This window comes from Amphiprion ocellaris, chromosome 12, assembly GCF_022539595.1.
Source record: "Amphiprion ocellaris isolate individual 3 ecotype Okinawa chromosome 12, ASM2253959v1, whole genome shotgun sequence".
In the NCBI taxonomy this organism is placed as follows: domain Eukaryota; kingdom Metazoa; phylum Chordata; class Actinopteri; family Pomacentridae; genus Amphiprion; species Amphiprion ocellaris.
The window spans coordinates 7,833,381-7,861,218 of NC_072777.1; the positions used below are offsets into that span (position 1 = coordinate 7,833,381).

General features: G+C 38.4%; 2 protein-coding genes across 19 annotated transcripts in view; both read left to right on the forward strand.

The window, feature by feature from the left end:
• vta1 (vesicle (multivesicular body) trafficking 1) overlaps positions 1-13,288 on the forward strand; it is a 77,906-nt gene extending 64,618 nt beyond the window's left edge. For all 3 annotated transcript variants that reach the window (XM_023288264.3, XM_023288272.3, XM_023288279.3), the window contains one exon: positions 11,053-13,288. In XM_023288264.3, the coding sequence (XP_023144032.2) occupies positions 11,053-11,198 (146 nt within the window). In that variant the 3' untranslated portion in view covers positions 11,199-13,288. The remainder of the gene's footprint in view (positions 1-11,052) is intronic.
• Positions 13,289-21,177: 7,889 nt separating this feature from the next.
• The window catches only part of adgrg6 (adhesion G protein-coupled receptor G6), a 116,571-nt gene continuing 109,910 nt past the window's right edge, over positions 21,178-27,838 (forward strand). For 3 of the 16 annotated variants that reach the window (XM_055015930.1, XM_055015934.1, XM_055015933.1), the window contains exon 1: positions 21,193-21,585. In XM_055015930.1, the coding sequence (XP_054871905.1) occupies positions 21,584-21,585 (2 nt within the window). In that variant the 5' untranslated portion in view covers positions 21,193-21,583. Of the gene's footprint in view, positions 21,586-27,838 lie in introns of all 16 variants that reach the window. The other 13 variants (XM_035956444.2, XM_055015937.1, XM_023288215.3 and 10 more) reach the window with 11 other exon arrangements.

Consider the following 27,838-nt stretch of genomic DNA (forward strand, 5'->3'; position numbering starts at 1 on the left):
CAAGTGATAGTTTGGTGGTAGCCACAGTTAAAATTACAGCAACGCTTTGATGTTGCTTTCTTCTAATCTCTCTACCTACACTGATGACTTCAGCTGATGACAGTCTCATAGCTTAAAACTCATTTTTCAAGTTCAGATGATAGCTGAAACTTCAATGACAAGAGTTTTGTCCATAGAGGGCCTCTATTCATGGATATTTTATCCCACACCAATGTTTTTTTCATCAGATTTTTCGAGACACATGTAACATTCCTGACTGTGTCTGCCTATAACTTGGTTTCCATCCAATTGTAATGTCATTTTCAAGAAATCCATCCACTTTTCTCCAATGTGAGGACTTGGTTGATTGAGATGAATTGGTCGGTGGTGTTATTCTCCAGTCTGTACCATTAAACCGCTGCAGAAGAAGAAAAGGGCACAATGAGATGAGCTCCAGTCAAAGCTCAAACGATGGAAAACCTGATGAAAATATCACATTTCTGTTGGTTTCGTGCATTAATATGATCGCTCACTCTTCACTGAAAACTTGAGTGATGTTTAAGTCATCATGCTTCAGGTTTGCCATGATTTATTTGCTTGACCTGTAGCATTTCATTTTTGTCAATACAACAGCCTTTCCATCTCAACCTTATGCAATATTCTGTTTTTAGCAGTGGACTCAGGCATTGTGCTTTCTAGTTGTCTGTGTCACTTTTTGGTGAAAACTATATCTCTTTGCCCAGATGGAGTTTCTTGAAATTTGACACTCAACAGTGGACTAATTAAAATTTTGTGGTCAAAGGTCACTGCAGGGTTTATTCTGGCTGTAATTGGGAGTGTTTACCGCTAGGAATAATAGCAATCAACAGTACGCATTTGCAGTAAAACTGAAAATAATACAAACTCCAGCACAGAACTTCATTGAAATGCCTATCAGTATGTTTTACGTATGTTAAATTTAAAGTACTTTTTAGCATATATCATGTAGTATTGAGTAGCTATTACTTCTAGCATGTAATTGGTCAGATCGTGCTGTGGAGGTGGACATTGCTTGAAGTGATGTCTACAACTTATGGCTGAAGCAGGACATTTTAAAAGTGAAATTATTTTATCTAGAATCTAAAAAATAAAAATCACCAATAATCTGAAAAATGCTGCATATCAAATCAGATTTTCTGTCAGATTTATAATCAGTCGATCTCTAACGACTAAGCACAACATTAAGATTTTTCCACATGCAGTAAACACAGTTTATTTCTCCATTCGACAAAAATCTTTACCTTTCCCTGTTATTTTTGACCCTATAGAAACAAAAATGTCTGTTATGCTTGATTAAATGAAACTCCACTGGTTTATTTTCAGTTCTTACCATTTTTCTAATGGTCATTTTTTTCGATGGTGCTGGCTAAAATCTGTTTGGGAGCCACCAATAACTCCTTTGTGCAGAGAAAACCTCACATTGTGATTTTGCAAAAATATGTTTTTGGCACATAACTTAAGATTTTGTAGAATAATTATGATAACATTTCACACAACATGTACAATAGGATGTAATAATGGTGACATTTTATCCAAAAGCTTAAAAGTCAACACTTTGATGTCATAATGTTGTGCAAAAATGCTTTTCCAGTCACTTTTCAATGCCATAACTCAGGATCAGAAGGAGAAAATTTCTCCACTGTGCTAATTGTGAACATCTTCTGTGCTGCCAGGTTAAAAATGTATGTGAAGCATCCAAGTTTTAAGATTTGCAGCAGCTGTCTGTTGTCATGACCGCAGCTTTGTTGTCCATTAGAATCAGCTTTATTGGCCAAACGTGATCACATAGAAGGAGTCTGACTCTGGTTTTTGTTTCTCACAGTTAAATCACACAGTTCAAAGTCAAAGTGTCTACATATATTACGTAAATCTAAACTGACGTGGATTTAAACTGCAGCTTGACTGGTTGGTGGAGGCATCTAACTGATTCTAGTTTCAAATCTTCAGCATTTTCACTGCAATGCATGTATGTCATTCATGCAAAAACTCATTTTGTAAATGTTCAGTATTGCTTGATTCAGACATGGCTGGACAGTAATGGAAAGTGTTCATTACCTCACAGATTGCATCAGAGATTGATTTTACAATTTATTTTTCAATTTACGTCTTAATTAATGACCATCATGAGTGTGAGGGAAGCTCGACTTCTTTGCTTTTCAAAGTGAAATTCTCTAATAGATCTCTTCATCAGTAACATTCTTTATTAGAGAGCGTGGCTGCTCATTTCACAACCTCCAATGGTGCACAAACCCATAATGACAATGGATGGAGGCTGAGCTGATGATCTCTGGGATTTTTAATTAACAGTTGCATTCAGTGTAATGTTCTCAACAACTAAAACCTGCCTCATTCACACTGTATTTTGTGGTTTGTTAACTTGACTGTTTCATTGTCCATAAAAGATGACAATTGAGTTAATTACTTCCGTGTTCATTAAAGGCAGAGTGAGTTAGTGACATTCAGGTCAGACTTGAGCTTTTTCAGCAGTGTTGCGTACATATTAAAGGTCTGATCTCATCAACATGTTTTAAAGAGTTTTCATAGTCATTGCAAACAGCTGTGCAGTGTTTTGGCATCAGATAAGTGTTGAAACTCATGGATCTTTTTCTTGAACCGGCTATTTGTGAGACATCCAAGAGTTACACTGAACGCTCACTCTTACAGTGCATTCCGAATATGGCTGCACAGCTGTGGCCAAGATCATAATTAGAATTATTTTGATCAGTATTAAGATCAAGCTTTTATTTTTATCACAATTATTCATTAATTTTAGAGAGAAAATATTTTATTGCATTCAGCACTTAGGGAACTTTCATGTTGTGCTACATTCCTGCTAATGTACAAGTCTTTGTATTAATGTTTGACTGGTCCTTATTCACAGTGCATCTCCTAGAAGCAGAGCTGCTTTTACTTTGATTTTACTTGATCTGGTGACTCACTGCACTATCACTGTTATGTATGTCTGAGTTGACTCCAGACAAAGACGAAGATTCAATGGTAGACGCAATAGTAGCAGGTAATAGCAATATTATTTTTCTTGGCCTTCATGCATTCACTGACTTCATTTTGTGGTGTTTTTTTCAGCTAAATGAACAAGTTAGTTGTGTTTGCTTTGTGACATATAAATTGTTTAACATCGATTACCCTAAATCGTCATCATTTTAGGCAACTCTTTCTTTATTTTCTGATCCAGACATTTGATTTTCGTGCTGCTCTTCTGCTCTCTGTTTTATATCACTCTTCTACTCTGGACTGCAGTTGCAGCATCAAGGAAATTTGTGCACAGCGACGTGACGGTTCCCATGAAGTGAAGCCAAGACATCTTGGTAGCAGGCTGTTGGTTTAGGAAGTGCTTGATTTGATATGCAGCGGAGTTTCTATGAGCTGAGCACGCATTGTAAATGTCAGTATTGCAGTGGATCATGTAGTTGTGGTAAACCAAAATCCTGATTAATATTTGATTAATTGCGCAGATGTTGTCCAGAGTCACAAAAGTACTGGTCTTGGCTCATTTCAGCGGAACCTGAAACTCTCACTGTTGATAGAAAGACAGTTTTTTATGATTTATGCCACATACCACAGTCAAGTGATGGTTGACTTGTTGGGTTATATAGTTTGTTTTCAGGTAGAAGAATTACTTTGCCCTCTGGGCTCCCTCTGATCGGGATTGACTGGAAAACCACTTACGTTTGTTAGTACAGGAGTTCAAATACAAGACTGAAGAAACCAAACTCACCTATAAAGTTCTTTTTGTGCTTAAAAAATAGAAGCATGTTTTAAAGCCAACTTGTGCTAGACTTTTTAGCCATACTATCGTGTACCATTATACAGGAGTGAAAATATTCAAACAGTGCAGGTTTATTGAGGTTATATCAGTTTTCTGATAATGTATATCACAGTATTGAAATCTTTGCTGCCCTTTCAGTGCATGTTATTAACATTCATACAAAAGCATGACATTGTTTAAAAACATCATCTTAAATGGTTGCATCACAGAAGTTATTAAAAAATATAAAACTTTATAAATGTAAAATGTGTAACTTTTGCTGTCATGCAGTGTTGATGGTTTTGATTGGACTTTTTTCAGATTTGACTGGTGCTCAGTATCTATAGAACTGTTTCCACTACTAAGTAGAAAGAATATCCATTGAAAGTTATTCACTACAAAGTCTGTGGGTTATTTAGAGTAACGTGGACACTGTTTCTTGAAGCACCTTTTAATATGGGGGTCATTGTGTCCCTTGCAGAATCAATAAATGTAGTCTCACACTATGTTCCATGTCATTTAGGAGTAGAAGTCTTTGTCATGACTTAACTCAGACTCAGTGTCTCTTAAAATGCACAGACCCTATTGTAAAACAGTCAACCGTGAAGGGGAGTTGTCTAATATTCACTTTCAAAATGCATTAATGTCCTTTGATTTTTGTGCCATCAGAAACATGCAGCTGTAGGAACGTTTGTGTTTGATATGGAGAACATGTCCTGGCCTGGGCTGTGTCTCGTGTTCTGTTTTCAGAGCGCTGTGTTGAGGGATGGGAGGGCCGCTGAGGCATGGTTCGAGTTAAACAACGTCCTCTGGGGAGGGAGGACTCAGAACAAGTAGAGTGATAGAGAAGGAAAGAAAGTAATGAAGGACAGTAAAAGAGAGAAGCAACACTTGAAAAAAGAGATCAAAAAGTACCAGTGTATAGGTCCAGAGGAAAGGAGGAAAGATAAAGAAGGAAATATTAGCTTCAAAGTTGTGAAATCAACAAAAGGAGAAAGACGAATGTGTTCAACAAGGGAGTAGAGACTGTACATAAATCGTATCCGGACGTTTCATTTTTCACCATCTGAAATATGAAACAACTGCAGAGAGACAGTTTAAGACGCGACAAAATATTTCCACATTTCATACATTTCGTTGCCTTTTCAGTGTTGAATCACTTTTATTAATTGCGTCAGGAACTCCAGGCAGCGCTTTTTCAGCATTTTATGTTATTACCAGATTGAGATTTCTTTTCTACATAATTGCTACAGCTTCAGAGAAAATAAACAAATTGAGAGGAGAGAAAGAGGAAAATATATATATAGCAGGATGGAGCTATCAAGGATATATTGGTGAAGAATATGGCACAGGAACGAGACAAATCTGTTGAAAGGAATAAGACAGAGAGAAAGTAGTAAAACTGGATGAAGAAGATTTGATGAATGTGAGGGAAAGTGACAGATGCATAAATGGAAAAATACAAGGAGAGAAGGATGGGAAAGGTGATAGAGTAGGGAAGTGGAGTGCTATGGTTAAAAGTATGTGGACACCCCTGTCGGTATGGACTGGACCAGGGCCTGATGCTGCTTTTCCACTTAATGACCTTTAACCAAGAACTTCCATCACCTGAGTTTTATGAGAGCTTATAAAGGTGGTCGAGTCTGCTTTGCTTTACCAACTAACATGGAAGGAATGTCATTGGAAAGGCAGCACACCAATGACATACCTCATTAAAAAGGCAACAGTGGGACAGACCTGCTGTCACATTGGTTACAGCTACGTGGTGTTTATTGACATCTGCTCGAGAAATCACAAGCACCCACCCTCTCCTTAACCAGGAAATAGATTTAGTACTACCTCATGAAGGGGGGCAACATTTAGCTTTTGGAACTTCACTCTAAAACACGTTGAAGACAGTTGAAACAGAAGCAGAATTTGGGACAACAGTTGGTTCGACAGTGTCCCCGTGAACATACCCAGCATGTTTTTACATTTTGATGTTAAAGAACTTAACCTCAGCTCCATCTAACAGCTGGAACACCGACTGTTGTGCCTCACAGATGTTGCGCTCAGACTGATGTCAGCTGTTCATGGAAAACTGCAGCCACCCCACACATTTGAATGAGGCCAGTCTGCTGGTGCAGTGAGGGTTCCAATGCAAAGATTTGTGGCTACAAGGTTGAACCAAATTTTACTGGACCACAATGCAACACTGTAAGGGCTGCTGGAGTTGCCAGTGGAATTTCTGGTAGGTTATGTTGAACCATGAATGATAGAATGAGACATTACCTATTCCTCCTTTATCCTTAAGAGGGGCTGAGCCCTTCCCAGCTGACAATGGGCAAGACCACCCTGGACAGGTTGCTCGTCCATCACAGAGACTTCATGTAGACTCACACTCTGCCAATTTAGAATCACCAGCTAACCCACCGTGAATGTCTCTGGACTGTGGGAACAAGCCGGAAAAACCCTTGCAGGCACAGGCAGAACAGTGCAGAAAGGCCAGTTCAAACCAATGGAAGCAAATTCCTGCATCCAAGCTCCAAAAAAAGGCCTGAAATCATAAGAGTGGAGGCTTTTAAAGCCGCACAATGATGTTCATGATTAAACTAGCACAACAGATTGGAGTGTTTAGGTGTAAATATACTTCTAACTCTGAAGTTGTGAGAAGACGTAAAACAAAAGTTCTAAGCTAAGAAACAGTAGAGAGGAATAATGATGGAAGGATAAAACATGAAAGGAGAAAACAAGCACTTTTCTTAGACCGTGGATTAAAACAGTCAACACAATTTTTGAAGCATATGTCTTTGAGTGGCTTTACAAGGGGGTTTCTGGTCCTTCCTATAGCATACACCAGAGTCCTGTATGTGAAGGAAGGGTGTATGTATGCTATAGTGTTACACCCACTGTACGATATTGTGTTTCCTTCAGGCTGAGCTGTAATCCTCCAGAGATTCTGATGGGTGGAGGGCTGAGAGCGTAATAAGCTGCAGAAACCAAAGGAGTGAAAAATACAGCTTATTTTTCAAGTCGAATTTACTTTCAGGAATCTTTTATTACAGTGTCGTCGCTTGGGACGATACTGGGAAAGAAAAGCCTACCTGCAAGGAGCAAATCAATAATTAATCACAAAAACAAAATGATGTAATACAGTGCACAGTCGTAAAACAGCGGGAAGCAAAACAAAACAGAAGACAGAACATGTTGAATTAGTTTCAGTGCCTGGTCTGGCTTGTCCTGCTGTTTTTGTTTCAACACTGTTGTGTTCCATGTGTACTTTGGCTACATGAATCACCTTTTATCCACCTCGGAGTAAACTTCAAGAAACATACATATTTGTCTTTCCAGACTTGGACATTACATCAACACACTGACAAGAAATAAGTTATTTATGTGAGATTTTACACACAGACACGAACAAAAAGGGGTAGATTAAGGTCAAATTTTCTCAGATAGTCTGTGTTTTGAGGCTGAAATGAGTGAATGAAGTCCTCTTCTTGGAGTCTGTTGTTGTGTTCATCCTCTATGCTATCTCTCAGTATGTGGTGAGAAAGTTGTAAGAGATAAGATCAAATTTTTCAACTCACAACACTGAACATTACAACAGCAAAATGAGGTAAAAGAGTTATTGCACCGTATATATATTTAGCCGTCAAAAACTAAAACACTGCTTGCATTTTGAGCAAAAATTAGGCATAATAGTAGATCAACTACAACACTGACAAAATGAGGAAGGTTCAATGAAAAGCGAAATACACAACTGCACTTGGACAAACACAGAATATGGATAGAAGATGGAATAATATCAGGTGGTGCGTAAACTGTCAAGTGGGTTGCAGATAGCAGTGTTCACGGCGTAAAATACACTCATCACGAAGCAAAAGTTGCAGTGATCACAGTGTGGTCAGTTTGTGGTATGTCACAGGTAAACAAAATTAGAACCACTTATGATTTAAGCTTTCATTTTTGTTGATTTAGTCCAAAAATCTATGATGAAAAATATTTTTTTTCCACAATTAAACTAAACCACAATGAAATGAAAAGTAGCTTCTAAAAAAGAGAACAATGATAACAATGTTTCATCAATAATTAAAACTGAAGCCATATTTTGATTTTAGACAATGTAAAACATCATCATAAACAGTGTAAAACATTAGAAATATGATTCTATAAATGCAAGCAATTAGTATAAAACAGTTAGTATAGAAACTCCATTTGGAAATATCATAGAAATCTCACATATACCATTTGTTAACACTGAGGGGGCTTATGTCCAATCAGGCGGGAGATCCAGATGTTTTGGTTTCACTTCTCAGGAGCTGCCGTGTCGGCCATTTTTATATGCAGTCTATAGAGACAACAGTGACATGTGATGATGCTAATGCTAACTGAGCTGTAGCAGCAACAGTTCTGTTAAAACAGGCAACTGGAAATACTGTTACTGTAAAAAAAAAAAAAAAAAAAAAAGCAGCATCTAATTAAAATGCTTTATTTACTAAAAATACAAGACTTTTTCAACAAGAGAGTACACCTTAATCTAAAGACAGATTCAAATTGAATGTCCAGCCGCAGAATCTAAAGACGACCTCCAATGAAAATGTTTTATCATGTCATGGTTGAGATTTAAAGTGAAGAATTGTGGACTATAGGTTCCCAGAGAGAGGGAGAGAAGGGGTGAGCCATGATGAGCTCACAGGGAGTGGTTTGTCTCAGAGGAAGCTGAGATGTTACAGGATAGCTCTAATATCTCTTTATTAAATACTGCGGTAATAAGAGATGATCAAAGGGAAAGTACACCTTCCACACACTGTATGAAGCCATGCAGAGTCTTTTCCAGGCTGTCTACAGACGAGTCCTTCTTTAAACGGCTCAGATCGCAACGACATCTGAGCTCTGCAGCAGGTAGTTCTCTACCATAAATTACCCACAATCCCCTCGGTGATGACAGGCTGACTTTCCATGGCGCAGCTCACGGTGGGCCTTCAAGTGTTTTAATGGAAAGTTAACACAAAATAGAAAGTGTCTGTCTCACATGCAAGAGAAGTTTAATTCTTCTGAGTCCAGGCTGGGATGAACTCTAGACTCTTCACTAATTCTAATCAACGTTTCAATCAAACACACTTCATTTGTATGTTAAGCACTTTTTAGGTTAGAACACATCAACAGTTCTTGTGTAAAACATCAAGTAATTTGGTGCTAAAGCACACAGAGAATAAGAGTTAATGAATAGTTAGGAATGTAATTTGGAACTAAATAGATAAAATAAAAGTAGAGCAGAGACCACGACAGATGAATCAATACGAGGGAATAGGCTGATTAAGTGATTTTAACCTCATTTTGAGGTCCCACCTTACTGGTTTGTGTTCTGCCATTTAAGAGATGTATTTCTGGATGCTTCCAGTATTTTTTTCATCATCAATTGATTATTTAATTTAATTATTTAATTATTTTATTGCTTTATAGCTCTATCAAAGAGCAGAAATTGGTGAAAAATATGTTTCCCAAAGCCCAACATGAGGTCCTCAAATGTTTTGTTTGTCCATCCAAAGATGTTCAGTTGCCTGTCATAGAGGAGGAAAGACACCAGAAAATATTTAAAGTTAAGGAACTGGAATCAGTGAATTCTGACGTTTTCTCTTTTCTTTTTTTAATTTAATGGTTGTCCATTAATCAAGTAAGCACATTTTCAATTTGTATTAAAGACAAATAAAGTAGTGTTGTTAAAAAGACCCTCATAGGTATGTTTTGACAGTCGGCTGAGCTGTTAAAATTAGTGGATTGATAAAAGCAAAATATGACAAAGTATGATGGAAACAGACATAAAGAACAAACAATGAGGAACATGAAGTCTTGCCAGACATCAGATCAGAAATGGCGTATTTTAACCATCTTTGTTTTTCATAGTTCATGCTTCAACTGGAGCTCTTTCAGTGATGCCATCTTGTTGTGTCCTCTTGTTATGTTGTGGTTTAATGGCACCAAATTGAAATTAGCTCCACCTGCTGTTTGTTTAGTGGTGGGATTGAAATTTGTCTGTTTTTTGAAAGAATTGTGGCATTTTGAAAGAAAATGAGCAGTCTCAGTGGTCTTCAGTCCACCTGTAGGTTAAATGAACCACACTGAAGGTGCTAAAACAAGTTGGGCTATAGATCAACTTAGGGGGAGGAAGCCCCGTGTTTTCATTAATGCATTTCCTCCTTCATCATAGAATGTTCCTTATCAGACTGTATGAGGCAAGCTATTGTATCTGACTCTGTCTGATTGCTTTCCCATAAATTATCCTACGTGTATGCTTCTATTTGTCGTTTTTCATTTTTTAAAAAAATCACTCTTTCATGATGTTATGACCACTTAAAGTTCTTACCAGGAGGAGCATGTGCCGTTCGTGGAGCCTAGAAAACAAAACATCCGTTACAAGCTTTTCTCTAAATGTTCATATGTTAAAACACCCTCTTTTTATTTTATGTTTTACAATATTCTGATTGTCTACCATCATCACATTTATGGCAGATTAAATATATGTGAACACGTGGATTCAATGGTTACATGCTTGACTGTGTTCTCTTGTCACATTGGGTTAAAACTGACACTTTATTTAGACAAAAACCCACCAACTGTTTGATGTTGTTGCTCAGACGTCAGGAAATATGTGCAGCTTTGGCTCTGTGTGTGCTGAGCTGAAAAGAACATCTTCAAAAACCCTGGTCAGATTAGGGTTAGGTTGAGATGGTTGTTGTTTTGAGCTCCAGCTTCTCAAACTTGAGGAAATCCTCATGTTTCATATCACGGTAACGTAAATATATATGAGTTTTGAACTGCCGGTCGGACAAAACAAGACATTTGAGATGTCAGCTTTCTGTTGCTGTTCATCACTGTTTCGTGACATTTTATAGACGACTAATGTAGAAATTAATCCCAAATGAAAATTGTTGGTTTGGTTTAGTTTGTCTCCGATTGTTGACCGAAGGATTTCTTCATTAGAGATCAGTATTTTAAATCCCAGAGGCATGATTTGAGGGTTTTGTTAAAGCGTCTCCCTTTACTTTGCCTCAACAGTCGGATTTTTCTGCTGAATGATGGAATTTGTCATAATTTATTCCATCAATCCGCTTTTTTTGTTGCTGTCCACAGTCTCAGTAATCAAGAGTCATTGCTGTAATCGGTTACAGTTGTCATACGTTAACTTCTATCTGACTGATCTGACTTCTTCCCCTCTTTCTTCCAATTTGCCCCTTTGTCATCCTTTATCCTCCCGTCACCCTCCTTCCTTTCCTCTCTCCCTCCAGGCGGCGTTCATCTATCTCCAGAAGACTTCACCAAGGCCCAGAAGTACTGCAAGTACGCCGGCAGCGCCCTGCAGTACGAAGACGTCGGCACGGCGATCCAGAACCTCCAGAAAGCCCTGAAACTCCTCACCACCGGCAAAGAATGAAGCCTTTGTCCTCCTCCCATCTGATCCCTCCATCCCTCCTTTTCTTCCCCCTCTCTTTTCTCTCCAGCAGCGCCGCTCTATCTGTCACTGATCTGGTACACAGCGAGCTGAGGACGCGACACACACTCACACACTAACACACACACGCACACACACACGCGCACACACACACACACACACACACACACTAAGGCCGTCCTGTGAAGAGAGCCGTTCAGCTCGCCGTCAGACGAGGACATGATGGAAATCAGTGCGCAACAATGGCCGCCTGTGTCCCACACTGTCGCACTGATTGACGGGATAACTGACCGACTGACTGCAGAACATGTCGACGTTGATGGATTTTAATTACCGCAGATCAAAGCTTCATCGTTGACCACAATTGGCTCATTACAAGTTCACCAATCTCTTGCACGGCAGACAGAAAGTTAACTCAGGGTCCACTTACTGGGTTTTTACTGAGCTGCTATGATCAGCGCTTCCAGATAATTACAGGTTCTTCGTGTATCACATTGTTCAAGGAGCTTTACACACTTTATACAAGAAATAAAACAAGAGAGATCAAAAAACAGGAAGTGGTGAGATCAAAGCACTGAAGACATGAGTGAGTGGAGCTTTAGTTGGAGTTTTCCCAAATGAGACTGAACAAACTGACTTTCAGCCTCTTCTGTTAACATTGACTTGTTAAGGGATTAGCATCAGTTTAGGGAATCAGGAGAAATCAATAGGAGCTAATGATTTTCACTGACCGAAAAGTACCCGCCTACTTTGAATAACAAAAAATCCCAACCTTGTTGTTTGCTTTTTGTTCAGATTGAATGATTATCTGTGTGGGTGATGATTGGATCCAATATTCCGTTTGTCAGTTTTATCTTTTTAACTGATTCCTGATAAGAATTAATACATTTAGGAATGCAATCTTTTGGCTGTCATTCAGACTCCTCTTTCTATCTGTAGACACTCTGTGGTCTCAATCAGCCACATTCTTATCTGATTATCCACCTGTCATGAGCAATAGTCTCCCCACACTAAAGGATAAAAGCGGAAAAGTTTTCTTTTATGAAGTGTAAGTAAAAAAATTAAGTTGGAAAAAAAAAGTCAAAGTTTTGATTTGGAATTTTTGAAAATATGACAGCAAGATTTTCATTTTTGCTGCAAATTTATATCAGTTATCTGTATCAGCCCCCCCAAAAAAACATTGACTGCTAGTTTTTTTCTTTGTGTATGGAATAAATGTGCAAACAATTCAGTTTTTGAGGTTTTGGATGCTGCAGTCTTTGCTGATTTTAGCAACTCATCTTCTGACTGCAGATTCGGACAAATATATTGATTTGTGCTAATCGAACTACAAGAGAAGTATTTACCAAAATACTGACAGCCTGACATGATACGTATTAAAGACACTAAGGAGAGGGATGACAGATTCACTGAGAGGACTGGCTTGTTTACAGCACTGAATACCGTAACTCTGACTTGTAGATCCATGAAGTAACTTTCCAAAAAGACATTCATATGGTTCCTTCAGATTTTCTTCGTCTTCATAATCGTAGAGGAAAAACTTGCTCTGGAAACCCTGTTTTTTGTCTCTTCTAACGTGTATCTGTACAATTCAGAATGTACTCGGCCATCGATATTTTGTCTTGTACGATCAGTATGTTTTCGTCACCGCTCGTCTTGATTTTAACCGCCTGCGTACACTTCTTACAAGATAAAACTGCGTCTCTTTGGTGTCACATCCATTCAGTCCTAACGCTCAGACAATAAAGAACAAAGTATGGAGGAGAAACGTCTACAATCCGGTAGATCAGTAATCAGCAGGTTGGAGCGTCACATAGTTCTTCAAATTTTTGTGTCTTGGGGAAGTGGAGAATTTTTTTTTCTTCTATTTTTCTTTGAATGTAGACTTTTCACTGTCTCTGTAATGTTAGTGAGGAGGAGGATGGTGGCTGTAGTTTCAGCTTTAGTTATCTTCTGGTTATTTAATCATTCTCAGAACTTGTGTAAGTAAGACTTTAAAGGTTTTCACAAAGTTGCACGAAGCTTCAGTATCAGAGCGATTCCAGGCAACTTGAATAAAAGGTTTGAAATGATTGACTGATCTGAGTTTTTGTGTTTGGGGCTGAAAGCTATTTCTCACCTCCACAGAATCCACCAAGTCACTGAAATTAGGGAGAAACGAAATGGGCTGCAGTTCCAAGATGAAAATGAGACGAGCAGCTACTGAGGGAGATTCTGATTTGGCTGCAAAGCTTGCAAACAGCACATTAACCGGACAACGGCCAGGTTTAACTGTATCCAGTACAGACTTAATGGCAGCTGAGGGGGCCTTTCATACTCCACCTCAAAATGAGAAGCTGCTGCTTGAGTATTTTCTAAGCAGTTCTTTATTAGCAAGAAACGCTGCAGAGAGAAAAGTTTTAATTAGATTTATCCCGGTTCTGTTTGGGGAAACGAAACTCCTTCTCCTCATCTTTTAGGTAGTTATTTCTACAGACATCCATCAAATTTATTTCCCTGTGAAGGTTAATAGATATCATAAAAAAACTGTGTGGGAGCAGCAAAATGTCACCACATAAACATGAATGCTTTTTTTTTTTTTCCAAAATACCATACATTTTATTTTACAACGTTAGATTCAGTTGGTGAGATTTTGCAGAACACCAAATAACAACATCGATCGATTACACTAAATGGATCACTATATAACCATTAAACTCCATGTGTCCTGCTGATTTAAACGAGGAATTTGACCCGTTAAACCTTTCATAAACAGAGTTTTGTTTCACACTATAAATCTAAGGATTTAAGGATTAAAATAACCCACATGACCTACATTAATCCCTGCTTGCTTGTATGATCTGTATGAGGTTCTGTGAGTGGAATCAAGGTGTGTTCAAATACTAAACATACTCTATAGGCTACCAGAGAAAGATCTAGAATGTGTCAATACATGGTGTATCAAATGCAGTATGTTAATAGTAATAGGATGTCCTACTACATCTGGGTTGCCACGCCAACCAACAAGCTTTACTGTCCATTCAGACCTACGTTCCTCTGCAGAGTGGATGGTAAGTCACAGAGTGTCGTTCAAGCTTGAAATATTATGGTAAATGTCCCAACGGCACCCACACTGCATGCAACAGTACACACTTTTTAAATGCAGCTGTTGTAGGTACTGAAAGGAAAAAACTAAAAAAATGCAGTTCAGACTATAAGGTAAATGTTGGAAAGGGGTTTAGTGAAGTTTTCAGTGACGTCACATTCACCTCTCGATGCATCTGTTGGTGATGAGCTGATCGACTCTTCTTGCTGGTGACAAATTAAAAGATTAAACCCCTGAGAGTGAAGGACTGTTTGATTTTGGCGATTTCCACCCAGTTTCCCCTTTTTCTCATTGAGCACAGATGATCAAAATACATCCCTCTAAAAATAGTTGTGACTGTCAGTGTGACCGATGAGAGCAGTGAGGAGTGACATGTGGTTTCAGTTTTGGCTTCATAATGATGTTTTCTGCAGCGCTCGGAGGGGGAAGAGGAAGTTACAAACCTGCACTTCAAAGTGTCTCAACTCGTCTTCAGAGCTGTCAGCGTGACTTCAGACTAGTGATGGGAAGTTCTCTGAAAAGAGCCGGTTCTTTTGGCACGGCTCCCAAAGAAGAACCAGCTCTTTCAGCTCCCAAACTGCTCCTAATTTAGTATTATTTGTAGCCTCATATTTTAGTCTGACCTGGCAAATATGAATGATTTGTGTATTGATAAACCATTTTGCATTCAGTGTTTTTTATGAGCAGCCTCATAATTGCCTCATTTTTTGCATTTATTCTGTTTCAAAAGCAGGCATTCTTACTTTTGTTTAATATTTTAATCAAGCTTTTTTTTTGCGCAAAAAAAGAAATGAACAAAACACTGCACACAAGCTTCATATTGATCCTGCTGCTGTCTGATGCTGCAAGTGTTTAATAAACTCAGAGGAAAGACTCCTACAAACAGCTGGAAGCAACAAACTAAACTTCAGCTCATGTCTTCATTTTGTCAAAACCCAGATGTCTTTTATTATTAGTGATTCTCATTTGTTTGAGCTGTTAGTATCTGTTTCTCTATATTTATGGACATTTCAGTCTCTAATAGATGTAACAATGTAGACCAAACTAAAAGAGAAATTTGTGGTTTTGGCAGCAAATTGTGTCTTTTCCTCTGATATTTTTGGGCCAGTATTGACGGTGAAATGTTTAAAAGATCTTCCCTGAATCACTTCACAGAACTCAAGGTACTGTTTCTCTTGCGATGCTTTTTTTTGTTCATGTGACTGGGTACAGTTTAGACTTGTGAAATGTTAGAAATGATGGGGAAAGGTTACTAGGCCGTTGCAACTTTTACGGAAAATCAACCAGGGTGGTCATTCAAACATCATGCTGATTAATGGAAAATATCGCATGTCTGACAGGGACTTAATGGAGTGTTTGCCATCCAAAGATCCTCAGACTGCAGCTATTTTTAGCTTTAATAGCGGCTGATGGGGAAAGTGTGCCTTCAGCCAGTGGAAGATCAGTTTCTGTTGTCCCAAGAGAGTTTGTACACTTTTTCCATAATTCAGGGATGTTTCTTCTCATAATGAAAGTTTAAAAATACAAGGGGCTTCCATCAAATGTCAAACAGGTTTTAATTAAACTTCACTAGATCGCTGTAAAATATTAAGATAAAACAGAAATTAAACAGAATCTTCACAGTAAATAGTGAATTTTACAGATTTTTTTCAGTTTTGACTTCTTTAAAACTCCACTTTCAATTCCAGCATGTTTATTTTATTTAGATCTTTCTATTATGTATTAAGAAGCTATTAAAAAGTAATGTGAAGCTGGAGGAGGAGGAGAGCAACACTGCTGTCTGTCTGTCCTTCATATTTTTCATCTGCTTTTTAAATCAAAAGATTCTTTCTCTCCCGCTATTGACTTTGTCCTCGCTGTTTTTAGAAAAACAAACAAGTTATAGCCAAGCTTTATACCTTAAAGACCTAAGTTGGGGTTTTTTGTTTAGTTTTTTTTTTTTTTTTTTGTTACCTTTTGTGCTCCGATTCCAGTCGCTGTATTTTTTGTTCCATCCTCTGTCATAAAACGGATTTTATTTTTTGGGTGTATCTGCCAGGGACAAAGCGTTTCCTTTTTTTTATTAATATTACACAACCTTGCAGAATATTTTCTCTTTGCTTTCAAAATGTTTTTTTTTTTTTTTTTTAAGAGTCGAGGTTAAGCCCTCCACCCGAGGCAGAAAACGACACCTTCTGTTCTGTTCATATATAAAACTTGCAGGAGCCTGAAGCGGACTGAGACTTACTGGAAATGTTCAATCAAACAGTAAACAGGCTGACGTGGTGAACACAGAAAACTGAGAAGGTGTATGCGGTTGCCATGGTAAGGTGAGATGTTGTCCTTTTTAAATATTACATTTGTGTCTGACTCACCTACTCACTCCCCCTTTACACCATCTCCCCCTGCCTCCCCGCCTACCTGCCTCTAAGGAAACTGATATTTAGTCTCTTTATTTACACAAATGGGCCAAATTTATGATCCTCGTCTCATTATATATATATATATATTTTTTTTTTTTTTTTACATAATATATATTGTTGACTCTATTTTAGTTACCTTCCCCATGTTTCCCTGGTTTTGGATGCGTTTTCTCTCTGAGATCTTGCTGCAACCTGTGTGTTACTTTGAATCCAAAACCTTTTGGCCACGCAGACTGTGTGAAACTCTGTGTTGCATTCAAAGACAATTTTATTGATTTTTTTCTTTCTAGCTATTAGAGAAAAGCTCTTAACATCCCATTAAAAGATCCAAACCAACTACCTGTTAGAAATGTTTACTTTTCTTTAGAACTCAGCAGAACTGAGGGAAAATTCAGCACATCCACATACGTCTAGCAGCCCCAGCATTAAAACCACTAACAGGTTAAACTGGATAACATTGACTAGCTTGATATAATGGCACATATGAAGAGGTGGAGTATATTTGGCAGTCAGTTCTTGAAGCTGATGTGTTGGAAGCAGTAAAAATCATCATTTTAGGGATGTGAGTGACTTTGGTAAGGACTGTGATGGCTCCACCACCGGGTCGGAGAATCTCCACATCATGTGGGGTGTTTCCACTATACAGTGCTGATTACTTACCAAAAGTGATCCAAGGAAAAGCAACCAGTGAACCTGCACTGAGGTCTTGGGTGCCAAAGGCTCACTGATGCTTGTGGAGAGTGAGGGTTGGCTCATGTGGTCCAGTCCTTAAGAAGAGCCACAAACTGTTGGAAACCTCACTGCTGCTCTGATAAAGGTGTCAGAACACAGTGCATCTCAGTTTGCTGCGTAAAATCTAGTCAAGCGAGGGAGGAGTGGGCTTCATCCAATTAATAGTCCTTTTTTATTTTGCAACGATTAACAAAATATGTAAAATATAATAGTGGTCAGTGGCAAACAAATGGTCATGTGAAACCTTTAGTAAAATCAATATCCAGAGGGATGTCTGTTTGGAAGACATATCTCTGTCCGAATGAGCATCTTTGGGATGTACTAAAGAAACAAGTCTGATTCACTGAGTCCCAATCTTGTAACTTTCAGGACTTAAAGGATCTTTTGCTAACGTGTTGGTGTCCGCTACCAGCATGCCTTCTAAGGTTTCAGAGTCCATGCTTTAATGTGCCGTAGCTGTTTTGGTGACACAATATTAGGCATGTAGTTTTAATGTTGCCTACTTCTGTTTGGAAGGTAAATAGAGAGTCAGATAGGATTAAAAGTGGATATCTTGGGTAGATTTACACTGACCTGTAAGCTGCCATGTTTAACTCAAATTGAAATGTTGAAATTGTAAAGTCTTGCTGAAATAATGAGCTGAAGTAAAACAGAATGATTGAAATAGTTCGTAAAAAGCAACACATATTTAAAACGGGAGACAAATAAATCAGTAGCTGATTAGCTGAAAGTAAGGGGTGAACAGCTGAAGGAATTGCCCCAAAGTAACAGATGGATAAATGGCTCAAACGTCCAGCTTTGCTGCTCCACGTGGTCGTGGATGAGGACAGTTTAGGAACACTGGGTGGTGTGGATGGAGTCTATGGGGTGCGTCAGTTTAAAGAGGCAGGAAAGCTCTGATTTATTGAGTGTTTGAGGCAGCAGAACAGTACGGGACGGGAAGCCTTGCTGTCATTACCTGCTGCAGTCTCGTCATGTTTTTAATGTGAAGTGCTTTCCATCAAAGGCAGTTTTTCCGTCCCACTGGGCAGAATCAGAAGTGTCCTCTTGCTCACACCCACTGAACCAGGTCAGGATGGAGAGTCTCCCTGCTGAGATTCACCATGATGCAAATCAGTGCACCCTCCTGGACGTTTTATCAGGCAGGAAGATCAACCTCGGTGACGTTTGAAGGCAAATGAGCGGCTCGTTGTTCCCGCCCCCCTCCTTTGTCCTCCTCGTTTATCATCATGTATTTATCATGACTGAGCTGGTGGCTCGGCTGATTGACGCCGGGGGAGAAATCACATTACAGTCAGGCCGGGAGTTTAACGTCACTGTTGTTTCTTCACTGATGCTGAACAGATGAGTTCCCGGCTGTCAGAAAGCACACATCTGCACCCACTCAGAGAAAACCCACACTGAGTCCTCTGATGAGCTTTATTCTTCGTCTGTACATTATTGTGACACAGTAAAAGCTCAGAGGGTGCAGATATGTACGAAGCTCTTACTGTGCAAATGTAAATTGTCAGTATTTTCCTTGTTGCCTCTTTTAATGAGCTATCTTGTGGAATTCAAATTAAATTAGCTTCAAACCTTCATGTTTCTGTCAAGGTGAACTTTTAGTGATTCTCTGACTTTTCATGCAGCATCAGGTCAATACTTTAATGTGTCCAGTATTTTAGTTTACAGCCAAGAATCTGCAATATTAATGACATTCCCATCAGTTTGATTTTGTTTTTTGTGTTATTGTTAACATTCTAACATGCTAATCTCAGACAGTGAACATGGTCAACTTTATTCCAGGTAAACATTGTGTTTATATTGTGTGTTAGGTTATTATTCTCCATAAATCATCAAGTAATAGCTCAGTATATATTGGACAAATTAACAAAATCCCCCATGGAGCACCTGTGGTACCTACAATATCAACAATATCAACTCAGGCACAGTTAGTTCAAATGGAGAAAATTTGAATTTTATTACATTTTCTCTTGGAGTTTAAAGGTGCAAACTTTTATACCCCAGAAAACTGTTTTGCATCAAAAAAGCAAAAATTAAGTTTCAATTTGTTTTGTCTTTGATTTTTTTGAATACAAAGTTGTGTTTGTCTATTGCGGAGCTAAACTCCACATGGTTGTGTGGATGTATCTTTCCTTTTAAAATTACTTCTTTCATGTCATGCATGTTAGTTTTGGTCTCTAAGGATGTTTTGAATCACATTAGAGTTGTGTAGTATTCTTTTCAGCTGTCATCAGACTTGCTGACTATGCAGGTATAATAAAAGTACTGGCCAACAAGAGAGGACAACGGTAATCTTGACATTATTAGATCATATTCTTGGTCTGAAATTCACTTTAAAACAGTTGCTCGACTGGATTATTGTTGATTTACCATGAAAACAGTTTCTTTCATGCAGTTAGTTGGGTTAGAAGTGGAGCTCACACTGTTGCAACACAAACTGACATGAGCCTCAGTTGTAACATCAGACGTCATCCACTGTTCCCCCAACTTGTTTTCCCTTATTGGAAACTAAGTGGTTTAAGATGAAAGATACACTGTCGGTCATTTGTCTGAGAAAAAAAAAAATTCTCTGGTGCTGACACGGTGCTGTGTAGAATGGTCTGCCTCCACCTTGTCATTATTCTGCTACAGGAGGGAAAAAAAAAAAGCTCTGGTGTGTTTGAACTTCATAAAAAACAGTCATAATCATCTTGGGTGGAACAAGAACAGAAGGCTGCAACAGTGATGCTGTTCCCTCAAAATAGTGATGGGGGATTGTTTGGGAAGAACATTTACAATGCAGGGAGACAAGCACTGTCATTAAAATGGAAAAAAAAATACTGCATTGTACACACAAGCAACAGTGCTTCAAGTTTCACATTGTTTCATTTCAGCACCAGTGTTGGTCCAAAAATATCACAGTTTGCTCCCAAAATCGCAAAACGCCTTTCTTATGTAATTTGCCCTACAATTCTGAATCCACAACAAATGGAAATGTCCCTAAAAATACAGCTTAGTTAAGTTTGTTGCTTCCAGCTGTTTGTAGGGTTTTGCTCTGAGTTTCTTAAATACCTGCAGCATCCAACAGCAGCGAGATCCACGTGAGACTCTCCAAAGAGAGAGATTTGCATGTTTGTGCGCAGTAGCTTCATTAATCCCTTTTAAATATCAGTTATCCCCAACATGGAGCCATCATCGACCATGATCGAGTCACTTTTGTTCACCTTACACAGGTGAGCTGTCACACACAGTTTATCAGCTGCAGCTAAATCATTTGTAGCATAGCAGCTTTCCTCAGGTTGAATTCTGAACTCCATCACAGCTGTTGGGATAATTTTCTATTTCTATTCGTATATTAGTAGTAAAATTATCATCAGACATGGGCAGAATTTTGAGTATTTAGTAAATCATAAATACAGCAGGCTATTTGGTAAGCTTAGCTTGGATTTAGTCTTTTGTTTATTTGTACATTTTTATGTATTATACATCGCTTGATAAACCATCTAATTGACAAGTATCTTGTGTGTACTGTGATTCTCTCTGTTGTGAGTTTGTCTGAATGAAGCCGTGATGACCTTTAACAGAAAAATGTTGTACGTCTGAATGACAGAATGCTGTTACTTTAACAGACTGACAAAGCAGAAATATCTGAAAAGGGTTTATGCTTTTTAGACCTAATCTATGTCAACACTGGGATGCTTGGTTCTACTCAAAAATGTCTGTCTCCTATTGGTGAAAACAGTGGGTGGTTCACTGTCTTAAGTTTTTCCAGTTAGTAGCCAATTATTCCATCCCACTCATTTTATTTTGAAGGTTTGACCTCCAATCTACGTTTATTTTGACAGCTTGACCAGAAGTGCAGCTGATTGTCTCATCAATTCCAGCTTGAGTCCAAACGGAACGCTGCGTCTCTGCGCTGGAAACATCTTTACGCACCGCCGCCGGGGAGTCGGGATCAGTAAAGCGAACCCACCCGGTCAGCAGAGCCGCTCTGTCTCTCTCTCTCCAAACTTTTGAGACTTTTGCGCGTCAACGAGGCGCATTTTGGATTTTGCCGATTTGGAGACTCTGAAAACTTTGCGCGCAAGAAAAACCAAAGTTCCCTGAGACTTTGTGGAGAGGGAGAATGATCCTGCGGGGGGACCAGCTGCCGCTCCAGTGAAAACATGTGAGTCTTTCAATCTCAGATGTTAATTTTGTCCCAAAAAAATCAGCTGCGTTATGATGATGCCCTTAGTGCCAAATGAATCTTCGTTTAGGAGGTTTTCAGTTTCCTGTTGTTGGTTTTCTGACCTCTTTATATTTGTTTTTGAATCTCTAAAAGCATCACTGTGATATATTCAGGATTTTAAGTTCCTTTCCTGTGTTTTTCTGGCCTCTGCTTGTGAAACATCTTCACACCTTCATGTTGAGCTCATTATGAACGCTGCAGCCACTTAATCTCGCCGTTTTCACGAATTTAGACCCTCAACTCAACTCTGCACGGTTGCGTAAAAAAGGAGAAGTCATTGTTTTACTCTAACCTCGCTTCCAGCAGCCACTTCTGCGCCTCAGTTAATCAAACAGCTGCGACTCAGTAATTGAAGACACGTTTTAATTTGATTGACGCGTCGCTAGTGAGGAAAATGGAGGAGCATGAACACAGAAAACGCGCTTTTCTGTACTTGTTCCCAACTTGAGAGCTCCTTTAGGGAAAAAAAAGGAGAAAAAAAGAGATGTTTTCCATGATGCTGTTGGCCACCTATAGTTGCATATGTTTACAATCTGTCTCCTCCATACTGAGCAGAGTTACATGCAGAGAGAAGAAGTCTTTGTTGGAGTGGGATCATTAGTGTGAAAAGTCTTTCTCCTGTCAAAATCACAAAGTTGTAGGAGTGTGGAAGTAGTGCTGTACACTAAAAACCTATGATGGGCTTCAGAAAAAACAAAACAAAACAAAAATAAACACAAAAGCCATCAATCTTTTTGAGTTATAGCAACTTCTAATGAATGCATCATCATTCATCATCCAAAAACTGTATTAAATTGGTGGACTTTGCTTTTCCTGACAACCAAAAGTAGTGTAACTACCAGTCCTTACTGTCTGAAATTGTTCAGACATGTTAAAGTTGAAAAGGGAACTTGAAATCTTGAAGTAATGGTGCAGAAAATTTTGTTTTCAAGCCAATTTTATTAAGTTACCTAAAGCTGAATTTAATTTGAATTCAACAATTGCAGAAATTTGAGTTTAAATTACACATAATATTAAGATGATGCAGTTACATCAACCAAACACATTTAAATAGTGTTTATTTTTATTTTTTTAAAGAATGTAATTGATTGATTGACTGGCTAACTTTATGCTGAGTGATTTCATTCAGATCCTTCATTCCATCACTCTGTCTAATCAGTGCAGTTTTCTACGGATGGATTCAGGTCAAACACATCTCAGGCTCAATTAAAGCAAACAGGATGCAGCTAAACATATATTTGCATATTTTTAGAATTGTGAGATTTTAGTTTTGGTGTTTTAATAACTTCTAAAAACATGTTTTCACTTGGTCATTCTGGGTTACTGAGTGCAGACATATTCAGAAAAAAGACAATTTTATCCTTTTAAAATTAAAGTGGAGGGTCTGAAAACTCTCTACGGTGGCTGTATTGTTATTTTATCATAATTACGGCTGCATTGAGCATCACTTTAGTGCATTGGCTGGTAAAGTTTGGCTACTTTTAATTGATATCCACTTTGCTGAACTTATTTGTTCATTGTTTTGTATTAATAATCAAAATCTGCAAAACAATTTAGACAGTAAGATAAGTAAAGGAGTACAACATTTTTGCATTTGAAATGTAGTGTTGTGGATCTATGAAGCAGCTAAAATGTAAAAAAAAATGCATGGAAATAAGTACTTCATAAATGATCTTGAATAAAGAGTTTGAGTAAATGTACTTATTTGCTTTTATACCTGTGGAATAAAAATGGAAAAACTAAAGAGACAAACCGAAGAGTAAAACCTGTTTAATTTATGTTATGAAGTTAGTGGAGGTAAAGGAAAAAATAAGAAGCAAGCTGTTGGAAGGTTAAGCAGAAAGTATAAAACTTAGTATTTGTATTTATCTGGTATTCAGATCAGAGTTCGATAGACCTCAGTATGAACATCGATTATGTTGCTGACTTAAAAGTCTCGTAAAGTCCTTCCACTTTTCCTAAAAACTGACAGATTTCCAGGAGAATCCAGAATATATGAACTCAGCTTTAGCTGTAATTTTCCCTGTAGGAATATTCTGACTCGATAACGGTTCATTAACAGGTAAAACAACTTAAAACATATAAAATGAACTTTCCTCCTCCTTGTTTTTATCACAGTAAACCGATTATCTTTGATTTTTATACTACTGCTTGGACAAAATAGGACATTTAAAGGTGTTTTTCATCATTTTATAGTCAAAAACATTAATTAATCAAAAAACAATCATGTGTATACTGTATACTGTTAGCTGCAGCTTTGAGCTAATACTTAAATGCAGTAAAGTCAGTGCAGGAAGGTTTCATGCTAAAAATGCTGAAAGTTCCTACAGAGCAACATGATGGGGGCTTCAGTCACTACTGGAGTGTTAAAGAGACATCCTGTTAATGCCACGTCTGCACAAAAATATTATAATAAGAGATAAAAGTAATTTCTTTTAAAAGCTGGAAGAATATAATATATGCATGTTTTCTGTGGAAGACAGACCATAAATGTGCTCTGATCACATATCAGACATGGATCATTCACTATAGCGATGCAACAATCAATACGAAATATCAAAATAATACACTGATGCAATATGAGGACTTTTAAAACAACAGGTCATTTATAAACATTTCATCAACAAAATAATTGATTAGACTTTTTTTTATTAATCCATGAAAAACATCCAATCTTTTTGTGACAAAGAGGGAATTTTAAGTCAGCAATTTCATATCACATGTACATACTATAGAAATGATCCAGTGGCTTTGATGTGGTGTCTTGAAGTATGAGTAATTCCTTACTAGCATATAGGAATATTACACTGATAGCACATCATACGGAACCACTGCTATGATACCTGGAGACATAATAATTCCACAGGGATGTTAAATGAGAGGAACACAAATAACTAGAAGGATTATTTAAAGTCAGATATTTCATAAAACCTGGCCCTGTAGGAACTCAAAAGTGCACCGTAGTACAGACTATTCGGTACACCTTGCTAAAGTAAATCAGTCTAAAACAGCAAATCTCCCTTTTTTATTGTGTTGAGTTTTATTTCAGGTGTTGATTGATCATACTGGAGGGTGTGAGGTTGAGTTCTAATTGTTTTGTCCACATGTAGGGAGTCCAACTCTGCCTAACTCTGAAGTATCCTACATTATGTCCTCTTTTCACTAAAAAGTCACCAAACTTTGGGCTAAAGCAATGTATTTTATAGTACTTTTAGAATTGGTGTGTCCAGTTTTCACCCAGAAGTAGGCAAAAGGTTAATGACATACAAGTAGACAGGAGATTTATATCATTATATAATAATTTCACAGCAAGAGAAACATGACTATAAGCAAACCTTAGTGTTGCTTCAGAAGTAAGAGTTGAAACTGTTCACAGTCTCCTGCTTTCCTGATTCTCTGGGTTCTACTTTATCTCAGTCTGATTTTATCAAAGAAAGTGTTGTTTAAGGTGGGATCTGTCACTGCCAGCTGTTACACAACCTGTGCAGGCGATACACTCAGAAAACACCCCGTCCATCCCAGAATCTCAACAAGCTGCCTTTAAAAGGAGATGTGAGGTGTCGTCAAATGACATCCTGTTGACAGGAAGTGTGTGTGGCGAGGGAGTTACCTGTCCCCCAGGTGTACTGGAGGACACAACCGATGATCCCTGATACATGAAGATGGTTTACAGGTTTGGCTGATAAAAGGACAGATATGGCAGCTGTTGGACAGGGAGTGAAATGCCAAGTAAGTGAAGACGAGGGTCTGAGCGTCAGGTGGTGCACAGAGGAATGTGGTTTAATTAAGTTAAAAGGGAAGATTTGATCTCTCCACCTGCAGCTTTAGTTTGATCCTGATGACATTATTGTGAGACATTCCCCTCATTTTACCTGTTAGTCAGTAATGCTGACAAACATGAGGTGAGATTTTAGTGTGGTTTTTGGCTAAAGTGGTTCCATCGAAGCCAGTTGTGAATTTGACCTGGTTGTTTGGAACAAAAAGGAATTTTATGAGGGGAGCTGCATTCGGTAAAGGCTTAAAGGAGTAATTCAACATACAAGTGTCTGTGTAGATACTCAGTCATCCAGGTCATGCTAATCCTAAAGTGTTCAGTAGAAGGAAACTGGATTTTTGGATTTTGGACGCTGCACCTCTCATCCAAGAAGCTTCCTCAGTTGTAAATGATGGAAGGGGAGCCCCAGTTTTATATCATTACCACAACTTGAATGGCTCATGGTCCAGTAATGATCAAAGATTTACATACCTCAAGGTTTATTTGGTTGTGAAACTGCCAGATCAAGGATGTTGTTAATAGTGGTGAAACATAGTGAGGAAAGACCTCAAGACTGTGTTGTAAGTACCTGATAATTGGTACTGTACTGCTGTTTAGAGATGGCTGTTCCACATTAACATAGATGCCTTCCTTCACTCCATTAGTCACGTCACTCCTTCCCTCATATTTTCCTTCTGTTCAAGCTCTTAGGATTAACATACAAATGCACATATTCCCTTTATGTCTAAGACTGAGATGTCCAGATGATATCAGTGTTTTCAGTACAGAGCAATTGTCAGGATACCATTAGCCGCGTTTTACAAAGTCTGAAAGCAGAGGGGAACACTGGCCACAAGTATCAAAATACACCTACCAACACCTCTGAAAGTAGAATTCATTTCGTTACAACAGCAGCTGATGCAGTGGTGGTGCACAGCTTGTGCTTTCATCACAATCCAGCTGACAAATTTGATGGCACCGATACCAAAAACATTTATTGTTTGGATCAAAAATATCAGAGTTAACTAAATATCCAGTAGTGTTCTCAAATTTCTACACTTCTAAGATATACATTTGTCAGTTGCCCCATTTTCAATGTTGTCAGTCCATTAAATATTGTTATCAGTTGTTTTCATACCCAAAGATAACACCAGCATATGCCCTGATACCACCTCATTTATTGATGATGTCGCCGTGTTGCTGAAACACCAAAAAGGAGTGTTTACACTTCACAATAGTTACTAAAGTCTGCATCAGGAGGTTGGATGGACAATGGTGGCACAAGTCATGTGACTTTCACCCAAGAGACTGGAGTTTTAGTCCTATGTGGGACCAATATTTTTGTATTATTTTTGACTAAAGTATAGTTTTTTATGTCTTCATTAATTGTTTGGTTAAGGTTTGGCCTCAAAACTGCTTGGTTTGGTTTAGGACAAGATTCTGGTTAAGGGTAAAAGACACCCTGTACCTGCTCCTTCAGAAAAAGTCTACCGGGCTTTTTGGTTCTTGAAGCATTTCACCTCTCATGCAAGAGGTTTTGTTAAGTTTTGACTGGTGGGTAGTCCAAGATATGTAATGTAATCCCTTACTCACAGGGCTGATGGCTCATACCTTAAGGTGTGGATGGTTATGAAACTGCCAGGTCAAGGTGACTCAAGATGTTAATGGTGCTGAAACTTTCTGGGGAGTTTTTCAAGACTGTGCGATACGTACCTGATAAATGGTGCTGCCTTTTCCAGTTCAACATAGATGCCCTCTTTACTCACATGGATTATTGAATACAAAACCCACGCAATCTGCATTGCTTACTGTTCAGCAGCGATCGCAGTGGATGGAAATGCATGTTTTTGTGTGGCTTTGTTTGATATTTTGACAGGCAGACACAGTTTATCACTTGTTAAAGAGCTCAGTGGAGCATTTAGCAGCTAAAGAGTATTTTTCTCAGGACCTGGTGGAGACCAAACCAGAGCAAAAATGAAGGTGAATATTAGATGACACCCTGATCGATTGATCATGTTCATTTCCCCTTAATAATCATATATCAACCAATACTTTACTTTAAAGTCCTATTTGCTCCAAAGTGTGTGTCTCACACACTACTGCTTGATGTTCATTATTCTGTACAAATGTTTTGAGAGGGTGGAGGGGAGCAGTTTTATGTACATACGCACCGAGTATAATTCACCAATTTACAGCCACAGGTGTGACAGGAACTTGGCCGCAACTTGGAAACCAGAACGCCCTATATGGAGCTCAGACCTCCACCAGCGCTGAAGGATTCCTAAAATTGTGACACTGCAGTGGCTGCTATGAAAATTTAAGAGCCCCAAATGACTTTGCCCTCCACCTCCAGAGTTGATAGACTAGAAAACAGTACTAGAGACTGAGGCTGTTTAACAGACTAATTATACATGTAGAGATTTCAGCACAACACCA